The sequence below is a fragment of the Mchenga conophoros genome, linkage group LG2, assembly GCF_057382185.1.
Source record: "Mchenga conophoros isolate Kocher_MC1m ecotype Shallow Benthic linkage group LG2, M_conophoros_male_GT1.1, whole genome shotgun sequence".
Classification (NCBI taxonomy): Eukaryota; Metazoa; Chordata; class Actinopteri; order Cichliformes; family Cichlidae; genus Mchenga; species Mchenga conophoros.
In genome coordinates, this window is record NC_140527.1 from 6,404,007 (window position 1) to 6,422,932 (window position 18,926).

General features: G+C 41.4%; 1 protein-coding gene across 15 annotated transcripts in view; it reads left to right on the top strand.

Moving 5' to 3' along the window:
- rapgef2b (Rap guanine nucleotide exchange factor 2b) overlaps positions 1-14,103 on the top strand; it is a 104,938-nt gene extending 90,835 nt beyond the window's left edge. For 6 of the 15 annotated variants that reach the window (XM_085284494.1, XM_085284572.1, XM_085284514.1 and 3 more), the window contains 15 exons: positions 809-917; positions 1,176-1,452; positions 2,062-2,219; positions 2,855-3,095; positions 3,495-3,878; positions 4,029-4,240; positions 5,160-5,283; positions 5,736-5,759; positions 6,904-7,130; positions 7,546-7,713; positions 8,185-8,334; positions 8,715-8,916; positions 9,023-9,552; positions 10,426-10,841; positions 12,383-14,103. In XM_085284494.1, the coding sequence (XP_085140620.1) occupies positions 809-917; positions 1,176-1,452; positions 2,062-2,219; positions 2,855-3,095; positions 3,495-3,878; positions 4,029-4,240; positions 5,160-5,283; positions 5,736-5,759; positions 6,904-7,130; positions 7,546-7,713; positions 8,185-8,334; positions 8,715-8,916; positions 9,023-9,552; positions 10,426-10,793 (3,174 nt within the window). In that variant the 3' untranslated portion in view covers positions 10,794-10,841; positions 12,383-14,103. The remainder of the gene's footprint in view (positions 1-808; positions 918-1,175; positions 1,453-2,061; positions 2,220-2,854; positions 3,096-3,494; positions 3,879-4,028; positions 4,241-5,159; positions 5,284-5,735; positions 5,760-6,903; positions 7,131-7,545; positions 7,714-8,184; positions 8,335-8,714; positions 8,917-9,022; positions 9,553-10,425; positions 10,842-12,382) is intronic. The other 9 variants (XM_085284506.1, XM_085284524.1, XM_085284608.1 and 6 more) reach the window with 7 other exon arrangements.
- The last annotated feature ends 4,823 nt before the right edge of the window (positions 14,104-18,926 follow it).

An 18,926-nucleotide genomic window follows, 5' to 3' on the forward strand; every position in this document is an offset into this window, starting at 1 on the left:
TATTGGTTTTTATCATCTTCTCAGTAGTGAACTCGCTAATCACTCCTGATCCTAAAAGAGTAGTTTGACTTTGAAAAAGTAAGCATTTACTGGCCTCACAAGAGCAGATGATGGCCTGTGTGTCCATTACGGTTAAAGGCGACTTCCTCTTCTGCCAAAGAGGAAGTGGCAGCTCAGTTAGATGATCGCATTTAAATGCAAATATCCGGCACCTATACAATGGTCAGGTTATGAAGACAAAGACGGGGCTATTTGGAAATGAAAAGGAAGAGTCCTATTAATGTCAAAACCATATGTTGATGATATTTATATCCTGTAGAACATGCATGAGCTTGGGAGTTTAGGGCCTCTTTATTATCTAGTTAAACTGCATAGTTCAGAGATTAATATTTGCAGTGATATAACGCGGCCTGCAAATTGGCCTGATGTGGTGATAACAGATGAGTTTTAGTACTTCCTGTGCTGGAGTTCTGTCAGAATTTAAAAGGCACTCTGTGGTCAAATGATGTTCTTGTGTTTTAAATCCATGGGCCAGATATGATCATCAAACACAGCAGGAGGTTGGATTTTTAATAATTATGCATAAGGTGCTAATTTAGACATGATTCTTTTTCTAACAAGGAGCAAAATGTCAAGGTCCCAGTTTTGGAGCCACAACATAATTTTTGTGTTTCTTTATGGGTTAGAAAAAGAGGACGCTATTGACATCATCAGCTCTATTGTTTTTCCTCAGTCTGTTCTCGATCAGATGTATAACCCTTTAAGTTGCTTAAAATTGTGCTCATGGCTTTCTTCGTCTTTCCTGCAGATCTTGGAGGTCAATGGACAGAATTTTGAGAATGTCCAGCTCAGCAAAGCTAATGAGATTCTGAAGAACAACACCCATTTGTCCATAACTGTGAAGACAAACCTTTTAGGTAAAGCATATTATAAGTTATGATATCTTGTCAACATCCACCAAATCACTGGTGATCCTATGACGATTAGAGAGAGAGTTATAGTTATGTCAACAGCAATCACTTGTTTTTGTTGACTTGTCCAAATGTTAAAGCTTATTACTGAACAAAAAGCATGTGGATAAACTAATAAAAAGGTTAAGATCTGAGAGTAGATGTAGGAATACTACAGTGTCTTTAATGACCCTTTTCTTTCCTTTTACATTAACACCTGTCTAGTGTTTAAAGAGCTGCTAACAAGGCCAGAACACGACCATGATTTGGATTGTGAGGAGGAACATGATCGAAAGAATGGGGCACCCCACCTTCCAAAGATTGGGGACATTAAGAAGGCCAGTCGCTACTCGATCCCCGACCTGGCGGTGGATGTGGAGCAGGTGATGAGTCTGGAAAAGGTCAGCAAGAAAGCAAAGACCAACACAGTGGGAGGACGCAACAAGCTGAAGAAAATCTTTGATAAGACGCTCACCAGCATCCTGCCCCCTAAACCATACAAGTAAGAAGACCTCATTACTTTTAACTGTCACGACTTAATTACCAATAAAAGCAGCTTTGCATGTCTAGATTTCAGTGAGAAATAAATATTTAGGACTCTGTGCAGCATTTATATTCAGTAGACTCTGAACTCTGTGATTTTAATATCAATAGGAAATCAAAGCCTCTTGATTGGAGCTGATTAGATGCAGAAACTTCGTTTCTGATTTTTCCTGACACTTTGACATGTTGCTCTGAACGATTATGCAACGTGCACCTGCATTTTTATCAGTCTGCCAATCAAATGCAAGGCTGAATCAGAATTACTTTGAAATGCCGCAGATAAGAAAGAAAAGGTATTTGTTCATATAAATTTAGTTCCTAATGAGAGCAGGTGTCCATTTCCCACAGGGCACCATTGAAAACGTCTTTTAGCTGAGCCATATATAACCTTTGCTTTCACTGCTGTGAAACTCCAGGATAATTAACATGGAATACATCATATGGACTGCACAGCCAAATGTGTTTCCATCCTCCTTCTCTTCCAAACACAAATATCGCCCTCTGCCTGTTGTTGACAGAACTGCTATCTATAACAGACTCCCCTCTGCTCGCCCTCTCGTTTCCATAGCGACGTTTGCGTGGGCCAATCACAGGATGACAGCATAGTGGGAATGAAGCAGTCCAAACAGATCCCACCAGCTCTGCCAGTCAGCGGAAACCTCTCGTCGTCAAACCCAGACCTCCTGCAGTCACACCACCGCATCCTCGACTTCAACAACCAGCCTGGTGTGTATTTAACCACTACATGGAGCTCGGGAAGTTTGTGGCATCAACACATTTAGAATGTTCAAAAATACTCTGCCATTATGTCATTTGTGGGGAACAAACAAAGAACCGCTCACTCAAATAGCGTCAGATGACTAAACATAATAAAATAGCTACCTAAACAGTTGTTCCTCCACTGCTCACGCATAGCACAAAATAAACAAGAAAAATGCAGTAATATGGTCTTTATATTAACTTCTGTCCATTATGTTGTTTATATCCTTTCAGTCCCATTGATAATGAGTAAGTATCGTCTCTCCTTGTGATCCTGCTTCTCCTGGAAAAATCATATCTTTGGCAGTGCTTTCAACCTTTATGTCAGACTTATAGACATTAATCTGTTAGAGTGCAGTCGCTTAATCTGGAGTCATAGTAGTACAAAGCTAATTCAGTAAAACAGCAGTGCAATTTTATATTTCCTCTGGGCTCATATGTTTTCATGGAGATTTATCTGATCTGCAAGATGCTGGTTTGGCTTTTGCGGGCGTGGGATTGGTGATAAGCTCTTGATAAAGCTTGACAGTCAATCAAGCTCTTCAGATTTCAGGAGACTGATGGTAACATATACCACAATTACCATTGTTTGTCTCTCCCAGATATGTCAGACCAGGTGTTGCGAGTCTTCAAGGCGGACCAGCAGTCTCGGTATATTATGATCGGGAAGGACACAACCGCTAAAGAAGTGGTGGCCCAGGCTATCAGGGAGTTCGCCCTGACTGCTGCACCGGAGGCTTATTCGCTGTGCGAGGTGTCTGTCACACCTGAGGGCGTCATCAAGCAGAGACGGTTACCGGATCAGCTTTCTAAGCTAGCCGACAGGATTCAGCTGAGCGGCAGGTAATGACTTCTTTATCTTGATGTTCAAACTGCAACATCAAAAGTAAAGAGTAGGAATAAAGACGGGTTTGAAAAGACCAGTTCCACCATTCCTTGCTTGTCTCCTTTACATGGATGGTGATGTGCAGTATAGTTTTTATTGCCGTTTAAGTAGGACAAAACATCTTAAATCCAAGAAACCATCCTTATTAAAGAAAGGATAAATAAGAATGAATTGGGATGGAGTGATTGACCTCAGTTCATCTTTTCAAGATCCCAGTGGATTAAAACTCATTGTTTTATCAACAGCATTAAAAAATCCTAAGCTTTTTACAGTCCGAGCAGAAAATTCTCATAGATACAGAGAGAAAAAATAGCAAATGTTTAACCAGTATTTTGCAATCCATCTTCCTCCATCAGATACTACTTAAAGAGCAACATGGAGACAGAGACGTTATGTTCCGATGAGGATGCCCAGGACCTCCTTCGAGAAGGACAGATTTCTTTGTTACAGCTCAGCACCGTGGAGGTGGCCACACAACTCTCCATGCGGGCCTTTGAACTTTTCTGCGCCATCGAGCCCACCGAATACATTGATGACCTTTTTAAGCTGCGCTCAAAGACCGGCTCTGTCAGCCTCAAGCGCTTCGAGGAGGCAATTAACCACGAGACCTTCTGGGTGGCCACTGAGGTTACGCGGGAACCGAACCAGCTAAAACGCATGAAGATCATCAAGCACTTCATCAAGATAGCCCTGCACTGTCGCGAGTGCAAGAACTTTAGCTCCATGTTCGCAATCATCAGGTGGGACAATGAATGTGCAATAAACTGATTTCTTTTACATTTTGGGTCATATTTTTAAGTCATATTAATATAGAGAAGTTCTTCTGTGTTGTGATGTCTGTACAAATTGTTGTACTGATTATATATTCACTGCCACGGCTTTCCCTATAGTGGTCTGAACCTGGCTCCAGTCTCCAGACTAAGAGGCACATGGGAGAAGTTGCCAAGCAAATATGAGAAACTGTTCGGGGACCTGCAGGACCTCTTCGACCCTTCAAGAAACATGGCCAAGTACAGGAATGTCCTCAGCAATCAAAACCTCCAGCCACCAATCATCCCCCTGTTCCCTGTCATCAAGAAGGACCTCACCTTTCTACATGAAGGTAAAACAAAATGAAACGACCGACTTTATAAAATAATTATGGATTCAATTTTTTGTGATTGGCAGTATTTTTGCAAAGTTCCTGTGTGGCAGATTTACTCTAGTGTTTTTACATTATTTTATATCTGTTTAGCTCAGATCTTTCACTCGGTAAACATTACTATATTAGACACTACACAACACACACAGCTGCAGATTCTGCACAATTTTTCTGAAAAGAGTCAGTGTTGCCAGATACTGCTGATAGTTTCCAGCTCAAAATCTATTCAAAAACTGCCAATATGCACACAGGCCCACAGAGTTTAATCACCACTGCACTGCATCAGATTCAAGAGCAGTGCACACTAGCGCTCAATCATACACAAAACAAAAAACTATTCTTACTATCGGTTTGCAGGCAAACACTTTTGCATTATCACCTATCATTTAAAAGCAAACTAAATAACAATCCATTTTGCAAAGTCGAACACCCAGGCATGCACACACATACAACCCATTTATATACTATATATATTTCTAATCTTAAAAAGTGTGTATTGTTATTGAAATACAGGACAACTGGCTGTTTTTCATGTAAGCTTTTCTCAATGTGAAAGCCAACTATAAGTAGGTAACTGCTTCTTGGTTTCAGTGTGGTTCTTTAAATATTGCAGTTAGCTTTCCTATCATCTGCTATACATGGAATTATCCATAACTTTAAGTTTACCTCTCTGACCAACTTCTTTATGTACAGACCACCAGTGATCTCAAAACAAATTGTGTTGATTTTCTGTATAAATGCAGTAACCACAAACAGAATCTAATTGTTTCAAGGGGTAAAAATGCTTCACGGTTAGCCATATTTATCTCCGTAGTCCTCTGTCACTTGCTGTAGTTTTTAAACTCTGTAATTGATCTTTTTTTTTCTTTGGCTTTTTCAGGCAATGACTCTAAAGTGGACGGCCTGGTGAACTTTGAAAAGCTGCGGATGATTGCCAAAGAAATTCGCCATGTTGGTCGCATGGCGTCTGTCAACATGGACCCAGCCCTTATGTTCCGAACAAGGTAAGATATTTAGGAAACAAAGTTAGATCTTTAGATTCTTAAGGACCCTTCACTCTCCCTGTAGGACCAGCCGGCACTACGCTGACTAACCAGCTCTGTGGGGTTAGCCGGTTCACGTAGATTGAGTCCAATTCCTGCCTCACGCTTTTCCTTTAAGGAGCTGTTCTCTTTGACAACTGCTTCGTCGAGCAACTGTTTCCTTGTACACATTGTTGGCATAAGATGTGCTCAGTGCTTCTGTGAAAGTCTCTTTGTCTAATCATGTCTCCTCTTAGTCGAGTGTTACCATTTGATTTCCTTTCTGCTGACTTTCATGTGGGTCTGTTGGTGAAATTGCTTCTCTTTGGTGATCTTGGTGGTCTTTCCTGTCCTAAGCTTTGTCTCCTCTCTCTCTTTCAACTCATCCACCCTTTGCCCTCCATGCTTCTCTGCTCATGGCACACACCCTCTAGGAAGAAGAAATGGAGAAGTTTAGGGTAAGTTTGGTGACCCTACAACCTTTGCCCTCTCTGCACCATGCACCCTTTTTTTCCCCTGCAGATTTGCCTGCTTTTTTGAGTTAAATCCGTTTTGAGTTAAATCCTTCTAACTCTGCTTGACGCTAACCTATGGATATTCAGTGGAACAAAGGTCACATATGCCAACATGAGGTTATAGTGAATTATTTGAGAATCAGTAAATAATGGGAATAATTGGAATACTGTTTACGACATGAGATAAACACACGCGTGACAAATAAAAGGATTATATCCAGCTTCCAAGTAGCAAATGCGACCTTTTTCTGATATGTTGTTTCCCAACATAATGCATGCAGCTTCTGTTTTAAAGTTTTGCCTGTCTTTGATGGTCGATCTGCTTATCAAAGCTCCAAACAGCCAGAGATTCTGGAACTGAAATACTCTGCAACATGCTTTACATTCTTGTGGTCAAATGGGACACCATTGTGCACAGCCAACATTTAATGGGAAACATGCAGATTTACATTTCATTCACTCAAAAACAAAAGAAAGCAGTTTGACATCTGCAGCTCATGATTAGCACCTTAATCTCGTAAATACAACATCCATGCCTTGTAGCTGTGAGATTGTCTCGTAATAATATCTCTAAAATGTGGTTTGTTGTTGTTATAAGGTACTACTTGAAAATTTTTATTGAAACGTGATAAATTTGTTTCCACCATCGAGAACAAATGTGGCTTCTCATTGACTAACACCACAGGCGACTGCCAGGGTGCTGTTTGGCTGAGACCATGTGCAAAAAAACATGCTTTCACTACTACTACTACTACTACTACCAGCTCTGACTCAAACCACAGAAATGTAAACTATGACTGCACTACACTAGCCCCTCTTTCTACTGCCCTGTTGTTTGACTGCAGCCGTCATCGCTCAACCTCTCCCTCTGCCGTCTGGAATGTCTGGAATGTTTTGGAGTTGGGAGAAATGACTAAAGCTGGTCTCTGCATGTTCGAGTTTTAAATACCACACTCCCTATGTAGCCTCATAGTGTCAAATATACAGTTTTACTTCAAAATCAAGTCATTTACAGTCTGAAGCCACACCTTTTTTTTTGTCTTCTTGTTTGTGCGTCTCTGTTCCTCTCTATGTTCATGTGCACAAGCAGGTCGCTAAGTCAGGGTAGCGCCAACGCCGCCGTGCTTGACGTCACACAGACAGGTGGGCACAAGAAGCGGGTGCGACGCAGTTCCTTCCTAAACGCCAAAAAGCTTTACGAGGATGCCCAGATGGCTAGGAAGGTCAAACAGTACCTGTCCAACCTCAGCCTGGAAACGAATGAGGAGAGTCTTCAGACACTCTCCCTACAGTGTGAACCCTCCATTAGCACATGTGAGTTTGTTGCAGTTTTTCTTCTTTCTTTCAGTTTTTGGGGTTTGGGGAGTTTAATAGGGAAAAATATGAAGTTACAAAAGATCGAAGCTTGAGCGCAATTCTCCTGAGACATACTCATACCCTCACACATACTTCACTGCTCAGAATCAGATCCTCAAGGACTCACTGGCATGAAATAAAAATCTGAGTTACTTAGCCAATTTCCTCATTGTTGATGCCAAACCTCCTTTGTTGTCATTGCACTGGGGAGTAGTGGTCAGAGAGACTCTGTGAGCCGTGCAGCTCAGTTTTGATCGATACAAAAGTCTTAAGAGCAAATTTCTTCCTTCTAAGCCCTTTTTAACACAATTACCTATTAAATGTAACTTAAAGTATATCTATACAGAATACTTACTTATTTCCCACTACTCAGTGCCCAAAAATGCAGGTGGGAAACGACCAGACACTTCTCCAGTTGTGCCCAGAGCTGCGAGTCAACAAAGGGGTCAGCTGGCCAAAGGAAACCAAGCTCTCCAGGTCCCCGCTGTGGCCCTTTACCCATCTCGAAAGAAAGTGCAAGTCAAGGATCTGCCACCATTCGGTAAGATGAAGATTACACATAACCGTCAGTATTCAAGTATCATTTGAGTTTAATGGTATTTCCCCCTCCCATCATTGAGAGAATAGGATACGTGTTATTCTAGAATAAAGCTTTATGATTGTGAACATTCATTGGATAGTTATGAAGGTAAAATTCTTGGGATGTGAAACTTTTTATTTTTTAATTGGTTTAGCTTTCCGTACAGGTGGATACAGTAATGGTGCATGATTGCATCAACAGCATTCTGTATAGATCTTCTGTTCCCTTGTCCTTGTACATGCTCCTATTACCTTGTCCTCCTCATCTTTTTATTTGCAGACAATGGCTGATTCAGCTTCTTTGTGACAGTGCTGCCACCAAGAGGCTGGCTGGCAATAAACAAATGCAAAAAAATCCCAGACAATGCTGCTTAGCGTCCCAGCACCCTTGGGGTCTGGCAGTGTTCCTCATGTTAATTCTGCTCATCCACAGGCACCAGTTCCCCGCAGTCTCTGAAGAAGATCCTCGCTCTTTCAGAGGAGGGGAGCGAAAGACACCGGAGGCAGCCAGAGGACACCATGTCCAATGCCTCCTCCCAGCTCTCCTCCCCTCCCACCTCCCCCCAGAGCTCGCCCAAGAAGGGTAAGCCAATAATCCTCCCTCCCCCTGACACCACTCTCCAGACTGCAGTCATGGTGAGCTACAATTGCCACCTAGTGGCTGCCGCTATGTACTGCACGATGGCTCTCATTGTTCAGAGTATGAGAGACCAATATGATATTAAAGTTGACAGATGATGCGTGAATAAGAGTTGATTTATACTATAAAACAGATACTGTATGGATTTAATTTAGTCAGCCAGGTTTAAGTTGTGTAAAAACAGAGATAAGCACTTAGAATTTGAATGCTTTTCTCATAATCACGCACTACTTTTACCAATGACTATGAATTAAAAACTGTAAATTCTGATCTACTGCAAGTACATAAATGTATCGTCTTCCACTTCTTCCTCGCTCCTCCAGGTTACAACAGGATGGGAGACACCTACTCAGACTCTGGTCACAGTGAGATCTCCTCTCGCTCCAGTCTCGTTAGTAACTCCTCTTTCGACATGGCCCAGGAGGAGAGGAGACTTCGTCACTCCGGAGTAGTCGGGGATTCTCACATTGGAGGATCAAGGCTGGAACGAAGAGCCACAACTGACCCCGATCAGTACAGTCTTGGGTAGGATTACTGAGAACTTGATAAGTGAATCATTGTTTTGTTTTGTTTTCCCTTCTGAGGTGAAGCATCGTCATCTTTTATTCTTTTTTTAAACATCATATCCTAGGTCATATTCATCAATGCAGGACTGTCGGGGCATTTATGCTGGCGGCCATACAGTACTCTCCTCACCCAGTTCAGAGGAACTGACTCAGGATCAGGGAGACCGTGTTTCCCTCGACGCTGCAGACAGCGGCCGCGGTTCTTGGACATCCTGTTCCTCTGGCTCCCACGATAATATCCAGACGATGCAGCAAGGACGTAGTTGGGAAACTTTGGCCTTTGGCGGTGGTGGAAGTGGAGGCGGCATTGGAGGGCTCCCTCCTGGCGGGCCAGATGCCATATTAGGGGGATCAGCTGCACTGTGGGCAGCACAGGCAAGGGGGAGCTGGGCATCTGCCAGCTCCTCCTCGTCCTCAGCAGCATACTGGGGGGAGGACTCCGAGGGGGATACCGGCACCATAAAGAGGAGAGGAGGAAAGGACGTCAGCACCGACCCAGAAACAAGTAGCATCACATCCACCGGGTCAGAGGAGGCAAAGCAGCTCGGCCGACCATCTCCATCACCCATCACTGTCGGAAATAAAGGCGGCCTTTGTAAGTGACTGCTAAGTTTTTGTTTTGTTTTTTTTATGCACCATTACGAGTCGGACTGTTTACTGACTTGATTGCAGTGACTTTCTAAAGTCTTTGTTACCTCACAGTCATGAGGAGACTCCTCAAGTTTGTGCACCTCACAAAGAAACCTACACGTACCTGCTATATAACACATTTTAGACCTAAAATAATGTACAGATTCCAGTGGTGCTGAATTCTTTCCTGGCATGTCCTAATATAAATATTAAACATTATACATTCATCCTGCAGCAGCTCAGTGTCTCATTATTGCGGCCTGCCCCACAGTTTGAGAAACATTGGATTAAACAAACAAATGTCTTTGTGGCTTTAGTTTGTAATCCAGCTCATTTTAACCAATGATGTTTGGGCAGGCTGTGGTTGTCCCTGCAAAGACCAAGAGGGAAATGTATCTGGAAACCATCAGCTAGCATTTTGCTTTTCACAGTTTTGTTGTTCATTCCTGAACAGTGACTCGGGTCCAGAATTTTGGCCGCGATGTCCACTGGCTGCGCTGAATGGGGCCCAAATATCAGTCAACCCACAGGCCAAATCATTAGAGGATAGCTGTTGGGTTCCCAGATTGCTTCTCATTTAACTCTTGGCAAAAAAAAAGAATGAAATGGGCATTGATCCCAAAATTATGAGGTAATCCTACATCCTATCGAAGGATTGTTTTTCTTCTGTGCAGCAGAGCAGTCCAGATTTGAGATGGTAACATTTAATGACAGCATCTTTAAATGTTGCATCTCATCCTTTTTTTCCCTTAATTTTTGATTTGTCATCTTCTGCTGTCGCTGCCAAAAAAGCTTCATAAAACACATCATCACGTGTCTCTCTTTTGTATCCCCTCAGCCCGAAAAGAGGGCCGTTACCGTGAGCCTCCCCCGACTCCCCCCGGCTACACTGCCTTGACCATCTCTGACCTCGCTGAGGGACAGCACTCAGCCCAGTCTGTTCCCATGTCCACAGCGACCCACTCAGGCCGGCGGCCACCAGACTACACTACGGCTCTGCAGCGCTCGCGCATGGTCACCCAGTCGCCCGACTCCCACCAGGCCCACCAGGGGGCCAAGCACCGGGCAGGCGGCCTCCACCGCACTCGCTCACCCGCCGAGGAGCAAGAGCCTGAAGAGGAAGAGGAGGGTGAGTCCTTGTCTTCCAAACTAGTCGCTCTGAGGAAGCCAGTGGCACAGCATACACCAGAGACTCCCAGACCATGACAGTGTGTGTACGGGGGTTAACAGGCAGGGCCCGACTCCCCAAGGCAGGTAAAAACTAATTTATCAGGTTGCCCCCTCCACACCAGTGAACCTGCATGTCAGCAGAGATGCATACAACCCCCACAGTACTAGTAGCACCGGTCCCACTCCAAATTCCAAAAGTCAGTGGAAATTAAATTTGATCTGGAAAGTCTTGATTTGGAGTGGGACCCTCACCTCTTACCCGCAATATGTCATCATGCATGAGTCATACTTACTGGATTAGACTCACTACTTCTCTGCCACCACGCATTCTGCTCTTCTTCTCTCACTTTCTCACACACCGTGTCCAAACAGCATTCATCAGCAGACACGGTGTTAGGATCCTCTCACCCATGCAGTCAGTGCCTGAAAACATGCACCTCCATTCACCTGCACCAGCACACCCCTGACTCGCCTGCAGTGACTCTGAACATACTGTGTGTCGTTGTAGTGGTCTGGTGTAGCGAAGAAAGATCAAAATGTGGATAGATGTGCACTTGTTAAGTAATAAATGTATAGACTAACATGAAAGGCTAGTTTAAAGAAAGGCTGATGTGCAAGCTTGAAAAAAGGTTTTAGTTTAGGTAGTTCAGTATGCCTGCCTAATAAACAGCTGTTTGTTTACACACTAAAAGCAGCCACAAAAAGAAATTTGACACGCAACATGAAAATATTTTACCAAAATTGACATTTTAGAATCTTTTTCCACCCACAAGCTGCCTGTCCTTGATTTCATCCATGATTTGATGCAAGAAATCAAGAACTGGAACTGAAACAGACCAAAACTACAAACATTTTTCCAACTTTTTGAGAGTGATGACTCAAAGAAGGCCATTGGAAGGAAAACAGTGAGAGAAACGGTAAAAAAAAAAATTCCTGCCGCTAATATACACAAAAAAATCCCAATGTCAACAAATCATCTCAAACCTGTTAAAAATAGATACTGCAGTGCATTTCCAGTGGAGGACATTTCCAACTGGAAGCTTAAATAAAGCACATGGAAATGTTAAAGCTGTTTTTTGGCTTCGTATGTCAGAGGTTTCAGCATCTGCAGCAAAGTGAAGTGTTGGAGTAGTGAATGTATCTGTGACATCTGCCATGCAATCTAACATGGCTCATGGCAGAGTTGGCATCAGCAAGTTGTTAATTATCTGGGCAGTATCTCAGGCAAAACTATCCGAGCACCATGCCAAATGCACTTGGAGAAAATGCTTTGAAAATCCTTTATTGCTTTACATTTCGAAAACGCCACAGTCTGCCTTCAGATGACTGAGCAGCACTGTTGTACTGCGGTGTTTGTGTCCAATCAAACAAGTTTAGTCAAGCTTTGAAAACTTCCCTCGAAAACTTCAGATTGATGTGAGTTAAAGCTGATCAGAAAAATGATGGTATTCTTTGGTAATATTGTTGCCATTACATTAAGTAAAAGCTTCCTGAGCGGTGTCTCAGGCAGGTTTTCATTCTACACATTGCCACTGCTGACCTCATTAACTCTTCAACTTTATTACATTCTAGCTCATGCATTCATTCAAGGTAACCGATGCCTATCTTTGTTTCTCTCTCCACAGAGGATGAACAGGTGTCAGCGGTTTGAGGGACAACAGTGGACATCTTTTTGCAGTAACTTGAAGTGCCCCTTGTTCAGGGTGGACAGGATTAAAGAGACAGGCAAACAGACTCATCCGTGACATAACGTGCCTGCCTCCTCCACTTGATTCTCCCTCCTTATTGGTGGATTCCTCTGCTCATCTCCCTCCTCCGCCTTAAAGCATCATGGAGGGTTGAATGACCCTGCATGCAAAAAAAAAAAAAAAAAAAAAGATAAAAATACTGTGAAGAAGAGATGGAGAGAAGGTCAAAGACGATTTAAAAAAATGCCTGGCACTTTGGAAAAAAATAAGACTGCAGAACCCTGACTGGCACTGGGTTTTGGGGGGGCTTCACCCAAGCCACAGACACACAAAACCACATAAATATTACTGTTACAAACAGGACTGACTTCTTAAGACTGCCCACCACCACCACCGCCGCCGCCACCAGTAACAAAATCCCAGACCTTGCTGTTGACACCACAGCATCATGACGTGTTGAGCTTCATCTGCACTTTCTCATTTTCTACTTTCTAAAAAAAAAAAAAAAAAAACAACAAAAAAACACCCAACCCAAGAACAAATAAAACTACAAAACAGACTAATGCTGAAGACGGAGAGAAACGGTTGACTTGACTCTTAATTTTCAACTTCCCACTAGATTTTTTTTTGGTTTGTTTGAGTTTTGTTTCTTTGATTGCACTCTGGGGGACCGAAAAGAGAAATCAAGTCAGCCCATAATTTCTCTGCCTGGACTGAAATGACCCATCTGTTGCTGAGGGTTTGAACTCTGAATCCAGTATTATCTCATGTCACATATGAAAGCTAATCACTTGTTGGTTTAAATCAAAGAGCTAGGAGGAGGACTCAGGTGGGAGAACCAACGTGCACACATGCACAAACAGACAGAGACACACACACAATACATTTTGCATACCCAAGCATAAACAAAATCACAGTTTAATTCAAAAGCTAGCACTTTCAGCACAATATCAGATTTTACCAGATGCTTGCTGCCACCCCCCACCCCCCCGGATAACAGGGTATGAGTGAAGCATATCAGCAGAGTGTGTCTGGTTATATCTCAGTCTTTGTATCATCTAGTTGCTTTGTTTTACACTGAGACTTTTGATGGCGATTATAGGAAAAAGCACAGAGATGACCCACTGGGAATCACATGAGGCTTAACGGTGTTGGTCTCTACAGTGCATCAGAGGCACACAAGTGAGCTAAATCGAGAAATCTAAGAATCATAGTACAAACTGTGAGCAGCAATCGAGCACTAATATTAGAAAAGTTGCCTTTCATTCCGTTATTTTTACTGATGAAAGGATCACAGACCAGCAGCAGGGCTGATTTTGTTTTAAAAGCTGCCAGTGTGACTCTACCTTTGCAACATGATCTTGTAATAGTCTGAATATACACCCATTTCCCTTCCAAATGAAAATATCCACTGATTCAGATTTGGCTTCTTCCCGACACAAACACACGCCACATCTCATGAATGTCCAAGCGCCTTATGATGCCATCATTGCAAACATTTCATTCGGCGGTTGTCCCCAATGTGAATCACCTTGTTTCAAGAGCAAACCTTGAATCAAGCAGTAGTGGAATGAAATGCCTTATTCAAGATACTTCCCCTGGCTTTTTTTTTTTTGTTGTTGTTGTTTTATTTCGTGTGTGTGTGTGTGTGTGTGTGTGTATATATATATATATATATATATATATATATATATATATATATATATATATATATATATGTGTATATATATGTATATATATATATGTGTATATATATGTATATATATATATGTGTATATATATGTATATATATATATGTGTATATATATGTATATATATATATGTGTATATATATGTATATATATATATGTGTATATATATGTATATATATATATGTGTATATATATATGTGTATATATATATATGTATACATATATATATATATATATATATACATATATATATATATATATATATATGTATACATATATATATATATATATATGTATACACATATATATATATATATATATATATATAGAACCAGGAAGTCGGGCATTTATTTTTGGTTGTGTTTGTGGCTTCAGGTGGTTTTATCAGACTGTGTTACAGTATAGTAGATCTTTTTGTCTCGGCATAGAGCGACCCTGCCTCCCTCCCTCTGTTGTCGTGCTACCAGATACATCCTCAGAAACTCTCCTCATCTGTTACAGACATCAGCTCAGTGGATGCTGTGTGTATATCGCTAATGCCTGCGTCCAGTTTTACATCATATCTCAGCATCAATGGAAGCGACTGAAAGTTTTGATTTTTTTTTCTTTTCTTTGACTCCGGTGAGGTAGTTGACGAATGAAGTAATTTTTTTTTTTTTTGTTGTTTTTAATCCAAGGCTGCCAATTTAAACGATTAAGAATCCTCTTGTGAAACGTAAACTTTTTGTTGTTCTTCAGAGTGGCACTGATCACATTGATCAGTCTTTGAATGAGTGCAGTGTTTTCCACTGTGTTCTGTGACTTCGCTCTAATCATTTTTTCCCTAGGGTTTCTTTTGTTATTGTATTTTTTTTTTTTTTTTTGTAATGGTTGCAGATGGATTGTTAATAATTTGTTTGTAATACAGTGGTGACATGCATCATTCACGTTCATTCAACTCTGAAGATAATGTGCATATTAGCGGGCCGAGTCCTAGTTCGAAAAACAAAACGTTGCACAACAATGTACAAGCGTAAAAGTAAGTGTAGTAGGTAGAACTGCTACTCCGTTTGATGTGTGATGTCAGTGAGAAATGTACATTTAGCTGGTGATGATCTTCTTTTCTTCATTCTTTCTTGTACTACTTTGACCTGTATGTCTTTTAAAAAGACAATTGGTGGAGTACGTATCGGTTGTTTTTTGTATTTTTAATACAATAATTGTAAATATTGGTTATATTTTTGTTCAAATGTACTATGTTTATGCCTCAACATCCAGTTTATATGAAGCTGGGAATCAATAAAACTGCATAAAGAATCAACACCTAGGTTTAAATTCACTTATTCATTTCTTCTGCATTTAGATGTCTTTCTTTTCATTTTTCTTTCTAAGGATTTTTTCCCCTTTTTGTCTCCAGATGCCGTCTAGTGTTTGCACAAGTCATGGAAGCAACTTGAAAAGTGTAACGCTCATCCTTTTCTATCTGACCACAGAGTGTCAGAGTTAATAAAAGAGATATTGAAGTCTCCTCTTGCTTTTATGTACTTGTTTTGTGTTATCTTGTGTTATCTTGTTACTCTGAGAATAGTACAAGTCCCCACTCTAATTTTTCTCTTGGTGTTCTAATTTACTTGATTCCTCATTCGTTTCTTCAATTACCCGTTTCTTTTTCTAATAAAGTTCTACAGTTCCCATAATAAGAGAAGTAAATTGATGCCAATACATCTGACCAGTGTTGTGGAAATGATGCGGGGTTTGTTTGTTTTTCTCTTGAAACTGAGACATTTAATTCATCCCTTCGTTGTTCATGATAACTGCTGAGATTTATATTTTTCCTGAATTGGGAAAAATGGAAAGATGAAGCAACACAACAATGGCAGGCAGCGTTATATAAAATTAGTTATTTTCCAAGGGGACTGGAAGGGACTCTGGTGGTTCAGAAGTTTGAAAATGTTAGCTGTGCGTCCTGTTTTAACTTCAGTTCTATTTTTGTTTTCAGTTTAGTTTGATACTTCTCAGAGTGACTTTGTTCATTTCTTATGCATTCTTCAGTGATATTAAGTTACTTTTAAGTTTAGTTTTCATGAAATGTGTGATGGCAAGATAAGAATTAGAATAATGGATAGGATTGTCAGAATATACACTCAGAGGCTATATACACACTTTATTAGCTGCAGCTGTTCAACTGCGCACATTTAATCAGCCACATGGCAGCAACTCATTTAGGCATCTCTGGTAAGTGGCAGTTCTCTGAGTAAAAATATTGATGCAATGCAAGAGAGCAGAGGAGAATTGCCAGATTGTTTTGACCCAATAGGAATGCAACTGTGACTAAAATAACTTTGTAACAACCAAGCTGTGAAGAAGAGCATCTGTGAGTGCCAGACACATTGAACTTTAAAGGAGACTGGCTATAGTGGTGGAGGACCACACTGTGTGCCATTCCAGGGTCAATAAATCTGGACAATAGAAGATTGGAAAAACATTGCCTGTTCCGATGAGGCTCGATTTCTGTTGTGACATTTGAATGGTAAGATCAGCATGAAAGCATGCATCCATCCATCCAGCTGTGTCATGCATCAGAAGATGGGTTTGGTGGTGTTTTTCGTTTTTTAACAAAACACTACTCAAATGGGTCACCAGACCTCAACGCAAAAGAGAACATTTTGCATGTGGTGGAATGGGAGATCAAACCTGCAGAAACTGTGCGATGCTATCATGACACCAAATCTTAGAAATGTTTCCAGCACCTTGTTTAATCTGAGCCACAAAAAAATTAAAATGGTTCTGAAGGCCAAAGCGGATCCAACCGAGTAATAGTAATGTACCTAATGGCCACAAGAGGGCACTCTAACAGTTAAGATCTGAACTCAGTTTGCTCAGACATTAAAGTGAGTGTTGTAATGCATAGAAAATATGTTAAATTGATTGTAATTGCTCAGATTTTGAAATGAAGAATGATTTTATTAGAAACCCAGTTTAAAAGAAAGCCCTTTTGTTGTGAGGGAAATCAAACTTAAATGTAACTAACCCGTGTCGTCATAGCCTAATAGCATCTTTTTTTTTTTTTTTTCTTTTTCTTTCTTTTTCCCCCAGAGCCTCGGTTCAGGTGGGGAGACTCCCTGTGCTCATGCAGTCTGAGATTATTCCGGCTGTTGCGGTGCTAGTCGGCACCATATCACAGCTCGACATTTCCAGTCCTCATGAATAATGCAAGCTCAATGGTCCTGGTTCCTGCTATCATGGAGCCGAGGGCCCCAATTTGTCACACTATCCAAAATATGATGCACATCCCCAACACGAGAGTCGAGGAGCTGCCTTCACATCCACACACATGTACAGACTGGTAAATAAAGGTATAAATATCTGTTTCACTGCTCCAGTTCTGTGTCTATTCTCAGCCTCTCATAGATAAAGAGAAACAAGAGGATAGGGGAGATGCAACTTTTTTTTCCCTTTTTTTTTTTTTTTTTTTTTTTTTTTGCCAAATTCCAATACTGAGCCATTTTCAAATTGGTTCAAATTAAACGGTCAAAATGGCTACAAAGATGCTTAAGTTGCCTGTGGTATTTTGGTTAGTTACCATATTTCTCAAGGGTATCAAAGGCTCTGTGGCAGCGTTTAGCTGACAGTACTGAAAGAAGTTAATACACAGGTTTTATTAACTGCTGCCGATTTCTGTTATCTCGGGTGTTATAGAACCAGTTAGTGACAGAAAACACTGGTCTCTTCCCAGCTGTTATGAGTCTGGAAAAAATACATTAAAGTCGTGGCCTTTATGCATGTCTGTTTGACTCTCCGAGGAAAGAGATGTGGACCAGAGGACTCGAGAACGATAGACTGCATAGCGTTGAGCTCTTGTTATTCATGGGGTGTGGTGTCACATAACAACTGCAGTGTAAGCGACACAAAAAGTGCCTATATGTATATATTTTTTTCCTAATTTCCATCATACAGAGGCACAGCTCTAATGCTGACAAGTCATGTTTTTATTGTGATAAAATGAAGTTAAAATATTCTCACTGCAGTCGCCTGCATTAGAAAGATAACTGTGACTGACATGGGAATCGATGTGGAACCACACATGCCCAAAAAGGAAAAAAAAAAACAAAACAAGCACTGCTGCTGCATGAAATTACAGAGGAAACGCTGCTGTAATCTGTGTCCGACAGTACCACCACCCCCGAATATAGTTAAAGGCCATATGTTTACTACTGGCTTGGCTCTGGAAGTGTGCAGCATGCTCAGAGGCACCAGGGGGCACTCTTTCCTGTAAAATGCCGCCAGATAGACGTGTCCACTCTTTCCCTGGGCAATGGGCCTTATCAATGGGTAGCAGGCAGCCATTGGTCCTCTGTAGATAGCCGGGCTGGTTATGTGTGCAAAGCCTGGGCCCAGAGTGTCGACCGTGTTCAATCGAGGCAGCCGTGGGTCATATTATGGGACTGTCTGGATTCCTTTCATGGTAAATTGGATGAAGGCTACAGCACTAGAGCTGAAGGGAGTGGAGATGTCACAGTGTTCAGCAGGCTATGTCTGGACTTCACAAGGCTACATAGGCCTGAGCAGACTATTCACTTAAAAGCTGTCGGAGTCAAAGAATTGAGAAAAAGAAAGATTAATAAAAGCTGTATACGCTCCTCTGCCCAGGTGCTTTCCTCTGCAATTTGCTGTGGTAAAATCCAGTGAAGGTTGTGGGTCTGAAGGGAGGGGTTGAAGAGCACTTTAAAGCGCATTCATTCTTTTTTTGTTTTGATTGAGAAGAATGTTCTCATTGCACACGGTTCATAAAGGGACTCGTGCTGTTCCCT